Raw genomic sequence first — 10000 nt, 5'->3', positions numbered from 1 at the left:
CTTTGGCCCAAAGATGACACCTCTCTCCATCTCGAGCTTCGGCCTCAGGAAGTAAGGAGGTGAAAGCCGACGATGACGAGGTTGAGGCGGGGCATGGGGGAGGCAGAGGGCCAAGGACAGCACGGCCCGCCGTATTAAAGACGAGAGTGAGGACCGGCGTCACCCAACCTCGCTTAGCGCCTAATCGCCATCCTGGTTGTCCAACTGTCACGCCCCGAACTAGTCCCGACCGGAACTAGCCCGTGACGCTCCAAATTAACCTGTTAATCGATACCAGTCCCAGGAAACAGTGCTGGTATCACAGGAAGACAGAATATCACAGCAATAGAGGTCTCTTTATTATAGAGTAGGAGTACAGTTATGTTGGGCTGCGGACAGAACCCAGCTCACAACTGCATTACAAAAGGGAAGCGGAAGCCAAGACTTGGACCAAACATCACAGGCGCGACTTGGGAACTAGGCCGAAACCCTAAAACTCAGCGTAGCCGGCTTGCTCCTGGAAGAACTCCTCGTCAGCGGGATCCGCTTCATCTTCTTCAGCAACTGGGGAGGGGGGGATTATTTATATAGAGCAAGGGTGAGTACAGGAGTACTCAGCAAGCTATGGGAAATAAGTGTTTAATGCAGGCTTCAAAGAAATGCCGTTGTTTTTGCGATTGATTTTATTTAAACTCTTTTCTGAAACAACTAAGGGAGTGCTTCTCAAACGACACGGATGAGACAGTGCGTCTCGTCCGGTCGGAGTATGTGCAATGTATCAGTCTTTTGAATTGATCAAGATTGGCACCCGGCCAACAGCTTTCAAACGACCACCCGGGCCTGGCTGATCCCATCAGCCGCAGATTTTCCAAACATCAAACCCATTCCACAACAGCAAATTTCACAAGGCAGTAGTCAAACAAAACTACGCTAGGAATCACCTCACATCCGCCCATGATCGTGGGCACGGCTGTTCGAACAGTTTTAATAACCTCTGCAGAGGGGGTACACTTTACCCACACGACATTACTAACCCGGATCATCCAGCCCGTGCAGAACGGCCATGACTAGAGACCTTAAGGCTTTCATGACAAGGCATTTCGAAAGCCGACACAGGTTCACCATATGCCAACGAGAGGGGTCCCAGACCAACACCAGATTAGGTCCCAGACCATACTGTGCCAGGAAGCCCAGGGGTCCTCCCTGACACCACCCCGGCGAATCCACATGTCTCTTAGCATCATGGCTCCCCCGATAAGCTAGTTACTCAGCTAGGGGTGTCCCATTCCACCCATGTGGTCGTACTTGTCTTATGTTCGGATGAAATTCCAAGGAAACGGTCCTTAAGTGCAAGAGCGGGAAACCGTACACCCGGTACGTTCCCCGGTCCGCGGTTTTGGAAATTCATTTAGTTCGCAAGCACCGACCCAGGTGTCGGGTTTTCCAAGTCTTTTGTAAAACCTAAGTTTTACCCAAGATGTTTCTCAGATTTTAAGTTTTAAGGCGACCGTCGATACCCGTGCAGAGTGCACGATTACCGAGGCGCAACTAGGTGGGTACAAGGGAACATGGTATAACAATTACAAAGGAAGGATCAGATGCAACAAGTTAGGTAGGTCCGCTAATCTGCCTTGCAGACGGGACAAGCAGATTAAGTGCGATCCTATCAATGCATAATATTTTTCAAGCAACATAATTAAGTTCAAATATAGGCTCAAGATGTTCAAAGGTGGCTTGCCTCGCTCGAGATCTTGAGCTTGATCCTCGAAATCCTCGCACTGCGGGTCTTCGGGCTCCGAAACTACACGCGAAACGGGACAACTCAGCAAACGGCGAAAATAAAGCCCTATTATTGACCTCTAAGCGTGCCATTAGATAGATCTCGAGATTTGAGGAATTTTGGAAGTTGAACGGAGTCAAACGGACTTACGGTTGGGAAGATATTGAATTTATAAGATTATTGGATTTTTGGTCTAAAGGAAAAGGATTTATTTAAATCCTTTTTGAAAAAAAAAGAAAAGAAAAGAAGGAGGGAGGGAAATTAGACTTCCCTCGGGCGGCTAGGGCGCGGCCTGAGAGAATGGGGCGGCTCGGCCGAGCTTAATGGGCCGGCCGGCCCAAGAAGGCGGCCCAAGGCGCGCGCGCGGGCGGGGAGGGGAGAGAGCCGGTGGGCCGGGTCCCCATCCCGCGTGGTCCCGGGTGGGACCCGCTTGTCGGCGACTCGGCTCACCGTGAGCGAGGTGCACGCGGGGCATGCTAGGGTTTGGGAAGGGAGGCGCGACGCATGCGCGCGGTTCGCGGAGGACGCGGTGCGGCGGGCCCATGCGCAGCCTCACGGCTCGCGGTGGAGTGCGCGCGCGAGGGGGCGGAGGGAAGCGGCGGACCGGGGTCTGCTTGACCCGGTCGCGGCCGAGGTGGCGCCGACGTGGCGCCTACGTGGCTGCCACGCGGGCCGGCGGGAGGTAGACGACGACGCCGGCCGGAACGGACGGCGGACGACAGCGGCGAGCGGCGGAGCGAACCATGGCGATACAGGCGAAGGCGAACACACCGGGATGTTGCACAGGACGAGGGGAGACGAGCCAATGGCTCGGATTCGCCGGGGGATGCTCGACGGCGGCGGATTGCGGCGGCGGCAACCGACGGCGGGAGAAGGGGGAAACGGCGATGAGTTCACGAGGGGCCGATTCCTGGCGGCGAGAGCATCTACGCGGCTACGGGAACCCACCCCTTGCACCGGATTAGGAGGAATCGCATCGAGGGAGGCCGGCGACGAGAGGCGCTTCCGAGCTCGGGCGGCGACGGCAACGAGCACACGGCGAGCGACGGCAGCAGTCGAGGCGGCGCCGGCTAGCTACGGGGGGGGGGGGGGGCTACTCGTGCTACTACCCGAGTCTAAGGGGAGGAGATGGAACGAGGAGAGAGAACGGAGGGAGGCACTACCGTGTGGGGGTGATGGGGCGCAGTGACAATGGGCCGACGGCACGGGAGCGATCTCTCCGGCCTCTGGCCGGGGGAGAGGAAGAAGACGAGCGCCCGGAGTCCCCTTCCGCGTCCTAACGCGCACCGGCTCCTCCGGCACACGCGACGGCGGCGGCCGGCGAGAGAGACAGCAATGGCGCGGGCGAGAAACGGGGAAGATTGGGAGGGGAAAGAGGAAGGGAGGCGCTTGGGTTTATAGGGCGGCGATGTCGGTTTGGAAACCGACCTTGGGCGGTCAAGGGAGCGAGCTGGCGCTCGGCGCTCGCGGCCAAAACGGCGACAGGAGGGGGGGGGGAGGATGACGCCGGCGGGAGGGAAAAGGGAAAAAGGGGGAGAGAAAGAGGGCTTGCCTCCTTGCCGCTTTGGGGAAAAGGAGGAGGGAGAGAGGGCGACGCGGCAGAGGAGGGAGCTCTGCCTCCGTCCCTTGGAGGCACGCGCGGGGAGAGGCGGGGCCGAGTCGATGACGACGGCGATGACGGCGGGGCGGTTTGGAGTGGAGCGGCGACACGGGCGGCAGACGCGGGGCAGGCGCGGCAGGCGCTGACGGCGGCGGTGACTGGCCGGTCGGCCACCACGGCGCGCGCGCGCGCGCGGGCGGCGCGGCGATTTGGGCGGCATCGGCGGGAACGGCCGCGAGAGTGGAGAGGGAGAGCTCGACGCGGCTCACGGGCAGAGCGGGGAGAGAGAGAGAGGGAGAGAGAGAGAGAGGGGGAGATGGGCCGAGAGGGATTCGGCCCATCGAACCCGAGGGAAGCAAAATAGACTTTTGCGGAGGGATTTGATTTGGGAAGGATTTGGATTCGGGATTGAACTCGACGATAGATCAGAGATTTGAGATCTGAGATGACACGGACACTAGACAACAAGCAAAGAAACGGATTTCGCAAATAAGGTTTTTAAGAGATAGTTTTCCCGCTAGACGCCACGACGGAACGGGCGCTACACCAACCGCGGTATACACACAAAGTTTATACATATATATACAGAGTTTATACGTATGTATATAAAGTATATACATATGCACATACATATAGAGAGGAGAGTCTAGGGGGGAAATCCACCGCGCAGGCGTGCGACCACCCGCACAGTAGCTTACAGACACACATCTTGTAGCAGCGTTCTGGTGCCATCGCCGCACTCTTTTCCTACAACAAACACCTTCCTCTCCTCCTGTCGCCCGGACGATGCCCTTGATCCGCTCGACGCATGCAATACACGACGAAGAAACCTAGCCCATTGTTTCTCCATCACAACGCGTGTAGACTCGCGCTTGCTGGAGGATGCACTGAACTACTGAAAGTGTTCGATGGTATGCCTTAAGAGATATCTGATGTCCTGAAAATGCTGTGCTGGACTTCAGGAGTTCGTCTGGGGATCGGAAGCAGGATCATATGCCTTCAGGAGTTCCTTCGGATGATATATAGGTAATGAAAAAAGCTCGATGTTTTCGCCTCTGCATCTGTCCTTCGCGATTTGGCTGAGTGGATGGCATGTTTAGAAGCACGGAGATACACTTCGATCAGTTATTCTCAAGTTTGGTTATGGAGTATACCAGAGATCTTTTTCTGTGCAAAATCAGTTATTATAAGCTATTCTTGCGCTTAGCAACCATGCATCTCTTGAATGCAACACTATGCAATCTGCAGTTATTTTCTCACTCTCAAATCCATGAATCGGTCTATGTAATCAAACTAGAAACTGATATTACTGCTGAACTAACAATCACCCAGTTTGGTGTTTTATGTTGACAATATATAACAGGCTGTCTTTATCATTTTTGATCCATATTTCTTAGGACAAGATTCTAAAGGTATCTTCTAATCAGTATAGTACGTTCTCACATGTGTCATCCTCGCTAAGAAAAGGGGCGGTAATACCCCCTATTAAGAGCTAAACTCACTGATTGACGACATGATACAATTTGATCTTCAGAAGAATTAATAAATTCTTGTAAGCTCAAGTTGATCATCACGTGCATTGACAAAAGAAAAGGGAGATTCATATGAAAACACTTTAGAGATGCTAACAAGGTAGTTAATGTCAAAATGTCACTTCCAGTTTGAACACTACTCATGTCCTCTTGACTTCCGAATCTGTCTCTCCTCGCCTATATATTTGCACTTTACGCTCCCACATATTCACAGAATCACAGCATCACAACACCAGCTAACAACCATTAGTCCTTGGTGTTCTGCATTCACTTTTCATGGCGCCCTCCTTCCCGCTCTCCTTTGCACCCCAATCAGCCGATGAAGCAACCGCACACAAGGAAATCTATGACCAACTCCGGCAAGCCGTGGAGACCTTCCCGACGGCGCCCAACAGCAGCACCAGCTTCACGTACAGTCGCCACCCCGACGGATGGTACACGTTCCCGGAGGGGGTTGTGAGTGCCATGGTCATCAAGAGTCACCTTACGGCGCGCACCACCGACATCTTTATGGTCACCTTCCCTAAGTCCGGCACCACCTGGCTTAAGGCGCTCTTGCACTCGGCTCTCCACCGCAGGGCCGACGATCTCGCGGCACACAGCCCCCACCAGCTCGTTCCTTTCCTTGAGACCCAGGTGTTCATCAAAGATCGGATCCCTGACCTGAGCTCCCTCCCGGCGCCGCGGCTGTTGATGACGCACATCCCGTCCCAGTCGTTGCCGGACTCTGTTGCTGACTCCAGCTGCAAGGTGGTGTATCTATGCCGGGATCCCAAGGACTGCTTCATCTCGCTCTGGCATTTCTTGAACAGGTTCAGGCCGTGGGACATCAACGAGGCACACCGAAACTTCTGCGATGGTGTCTCACTGTTTGGCCCGTACTGGGAGCATGTCCTCGGCTATTGGAGGTGGCACGTCAAGAGACCAAGCCAGGTACTCTTCTTGACCTATGAGGAGCTCACTACCGATACACTCGGCCAACTGAGACGCCTAGCCGAGTTCGTCGGACGCCCGTTCATGGTGAAGGAGCAGGAGATCGAAGTGGACAGAAAGATCGTGGAGGCCTGCGCCATGGAGAGCTTGTCGAGGTTGGAAGTGAACCAGTCGGGGACAACTGACATGGTCGATAAAACCTATGCGAACAACATATTCTTCCGGCGTGGCGTGGTTGGTGATTGGAGGAATCACCTGACACCGGAAATGGCGCGGAGGATTGATGAGATTACAGAGATCAAGTTTAAAGGATCCGGCTTGCTGTTGCATCCACAATTTTTACAAGCAAAAAGAGAATAAAATGAACTATTGACAAGTGAAGTGGAGGAACATCTCATGATTGTACTTATTTCTTTGCTTAATGAAAAAAAAATGCAAACCTCGTGTCTATTTATGAAAATAAAAAGTGAAAACATAGTATGTACGTATGTCTATAAATGAAATTATTGCAAGCTGCCTCAAATAATACTCCTACTGTAAGAGATTGCCAATTACTAGTAATAAGTCGGGCTTGTTTTTTTTTTTGTTATTTGGCTTCATTGATTGGTTTTGTGTCACATGATTATCTTCTTTGTACAGCCTGCAGATATGGTCGAGCAAAATTTACGGAATTATAAGACCGTTGGATAAGAGCGTCAAACGTTAAAAATTAGAGGGAATAGTAAATATTATTTCAGTTGGGTGATTTATGTTTTTATCTGAAGTTAAGTTGTGATTTGCGTTAACAACAACATTCTTCAAAATGCTTTTTTCTCATAAACAACTTATCCGATCTACGATCCGATTATACTATTGTATTTGTTATAAGAGTAAATTTTACAAAACTACATGTTTTGTGGTCTAAGTTGCAGAAAACCACACACACTTTGACACTTGGCACTTGAGTACATATATTTTGGTTGTGTAGTTTCACAAAACTACACTATCGATGTATAGATTCACCCGCGAGATGATGCGACTGTTTCACCTAGGACGGGGACATAGCATCCTATTACCAGCCATCGCATGAAATTAATATGATGCCACGTCCTCATCCTAGATGGAACAACCACGTCATCTCACGGGTGAATCCATTCATCGATAGTGTGGTTTTGTGAAACTAAACTACCAAAATATATGTACTTAACTGCCAAGTGTCAAAATGTATGTGGTTTTCTGCAACTTAAACCATAAAACATGTAATTTTGTGAAATTTACTCTTGTTATAATATAATCTTTATAACAATATATCACATGATTATATTATGACAAAAGAAAAATATATGTTTCAATCCGTTAACACTCTTTGTTTCATACGTGATAGTGATATGTTTCAATATGTGTCTTTAGTGTGTTCCACAAAATTCCTGAAACTACCTACCACTTCTCCCTCTCCTCTCTCTCCACCTCATTCATGCATGCATGCTTTTTAGCGAGCTTTAAAACGATTTTCCTCAACTATTTATCCAATCTACGATCTGATCACACATTGTATTCGTTGTAATTAAATCTTTACAATAAGATATCACATGATTATATTATGATGAAAAAAATATATGTTTCAATCCGTTAACACTCACTGTTTCATACGGGATAGTGAAATGTTTCAATAGGTGTCGTTAGTATGTTTCACAAAATTCCCGAAACTACCTGCCACTACTCTCGCTCCTCTCTCTCCACCTCATGCATGCATGCATTTAGCGAGTTTCAAAACGATTTTTCTCCTAAACTACTTATCCAATCTACGATCCGATCACACCATTGTATTTGTTGCAATTAAATCTTTAAAACAAGATATCGCATGATTATATTTTGATGAAAGAAAAACATATGTTTCAATCCATTAACATTAGTTGTTTTATATGCAATAGCGATATGTTTCAACGTGTATCTTCACCATGTTTCGTAAAATTTTTAAATGCTTTGCTTATTTTTTTCACCATATATAACTTGATGTTTTACTCGTTAGTTAACAGAAACATTTGACCGACTGATTTTTTCCGGGCATCGGGCGCCCGATGGGAAGATTCCTCCCCATGAGAGCGAACGTGGACATTTTCTATTTCTTTGATAAATTAATAGATGTTTACTAGTACTCCTTTTGTCCCATAAAAAACTCAATCTTGAGTATGTCCAGATTTAAACTCAAGATTGAGTTTTTTATGGGACAAAGGGAAGGGAGTAGGTTGCACGATGGCACGATGCATTTTTGGAATGCAATTTGCAATAATTATATCAGTGCCAAATCCCATGTGTCGGTATGTGTACTATATCAAACTAGAAGCCGATATTACTAAGAAACAAGTTGACAGTAACGTACACTATTATCATGCTTGATCTATATTTTTCGGAGTAAGAGTAGTATAATGTTATCTTCTGATCAGTATACTATGTGTGCCATCAGTATAACGTCATGGTAAGATTAATTTGACCCTCATAAGCATGATACTTTTATGCAAGCTAACACGCTGAGCACGATGTGCACTAAAAAAAGGTCATATATATAGAGAGAGGTGTGAGAACAACTCAATTAATGCCAGGAAGTTAGAATGTCATTATCAGTTTTTGAACACTGATCATGACTTCCCGATTTGTGTCTCTTCTTTTTTTTCGCGAACAAAATTTGTGTCTCTTCCCCTATATATTAATTTGCACTACTCTACACACTGCACAGAGTCACAAGAACACGTGTTTTGTTCATTGCTGTTTAGTGTGGACTCTTCATGGCTTCCTCCTTCCCGCTCTCCTCTGCAACCGAAGCGGCGGACGAAGCGAAAGCCCACAAGAAAATCTACAACCAACTCCGGCAAGTCGCGGAGACCTTTCCGACGGCGCCCAGCGGCATCGACGTCCCATACAGCCACCACCCCGACGGCTGGTACATGACCACGGCGGGGGTCGTGAGTGCCATGGTCATCAAGAGCCACCTGACGGCACGCGCCACCGACATCTTCCTCGTCACCTTCCCCAAGTCCGGCACCACTTGGATCAAAGCGCTTCTGTACTCGGCTCTCCACCGCAGGGCCGACGAGCTTGTGGCGCATAGCCCCCATCAACTCGTCCCTTTCCTCGAGTCTCAGGTGTTCGTCAAAGATCGGATACCTGACTTGAGCTCCCTGCCAGAGCCACGGCTGTTGATGACGCATATCCCGTCTCAATCGTTGCCAGACTCCGTCGCAGCCTCCGGCTGCAAGGTGGTGTACCTGTGCCGGGATCCCTGGATTGCTTCGTCTCGCTTTGGCACTTCTGGAACAAGTTCAGGCCATGGAATATTGATGAGGCACACCGGCAATTCTATAATGGTGTCTCGTTGTTTGGGCCTTACTGAGAGCACGTCCTCAGCTACTGGAATTGGCATGTCGAGAGGCCAAGCGAGGTACTCTTCTTGACCTACGAGGAGCTCGCCGCTGACACTCTCGGCCATCTGAGATGCCTCGCCGAGTTCGTCGGACGCCCATTCACAATGGAGGAGCAGGATGCCGGAGTGGATAGAAAGATCGTGGAGATTTGTGCCATGGAAAGTTTATCGGGGTTAGAGATGAATCAGTCGGGGATGACTAATTTCACCGAGAAAGACGTGCCAAACAACACGGTCTTCCGGCGTGGCGTGGTTGGAGATTGGAGGAATCACCTGACGCCGGAGATGGCGAGGAGGATTGATGAGATTACAGAGATCAAGTTTAAAGGATCCGGCTTGCGGTTGCATCCACAGTTTTTACAAGCAAAAAGAGAATTAAACAAACTATAGGAGTATGATCACGTGTGAAGTTTCATTATTGTACTTATTTCTCTGCTTAATAAAAAAAATGCAAACCTCTTGCCTATTTATGAAAATAAAAAGTGAAAATATCGTGTGTACTGTATGTCTATAAATGAAATTATTGAAAGCTGCTTCGAATAATACTCTCCTACTGTATAAGAAATTGCCAATTATTATTAGTATGTTGGGTTTGTTTTTGGTTGTCTGGTTTTGTGTCACACGATTATCTTCTATGTACAACCTGCAGATATGCATGGTCCAGCAAAATTTGTAAGACTGTTGGATAAGAGCGTCAAACGTTAAAAATCAGAGGGAGTAGTAAATATTATTTCAGTTGGGTGATTTGTGTTTTTATCTGAAGTTAAGTTGTGATTTGT

The 10000-nt window shown here is 49.0% G+C and overlaps 1 protein-coding gene and 1 pseudogene across 1 annotated transcript; both read left to right on the top strand.

The window, feature by feature from the left end:
• Positions 1 to 5107: 5107 nt before the first annotated feature.
• On the top strand, positions 5108 to 6385 carry LOC107278278 (cytosolic sulfotransferase 5). Its single transcript, XM_015761029.3, has one exon. The coding sequence runs from the start codon at positions 5168 to 5170 to the stop codon at positions 6182 to 6184; it is 1017 nt and encodes a 338-aa protein (XP_015616515.1). The 5' UTR covers positions 5108 to 5167; the 3' UTR covers positions 6185 to 6385.
• Positions 6386 to 8533: 2148 nt separating this feature from the next.
• Positions 8534 to 9703, top strand: LOC107279432 (cytosolic sulfotransferase 5-like; annotated as a pseudogene).
• The last annotated feature ends 297 nt before the right edge of the window (positions 9704 to 10000 follow it).

This window comes from Oryza sativa, chromosome 11, assembly GCF_034140825.1.
Source record: "Oryza sativa Japonica Group chromosome 11, ASM3414082v1".
In the NCBI taxonomy this organism is placed as follows: domain Eukaryota; kingdom Viridiplantae; phylum Streptophyta; class Magnoliopsida; order Poales; family Poaceae; genus Oryza; species Oryza sativa.
The sequence above is the reverse complement of the archived record's forward strand: the minus strand, read 5'-3'. Positions and strand labels throughout refer to the sequence as shown.

Coding starts and splice junctions, on each gene's coding strand:
- LOC107278278 (XM_015761029.3), top strand. CDS start 5,168: ATGGCGCCCTCCTTCCCGCTCTCCTTTGCACCCCAATCAGCCGATGAA.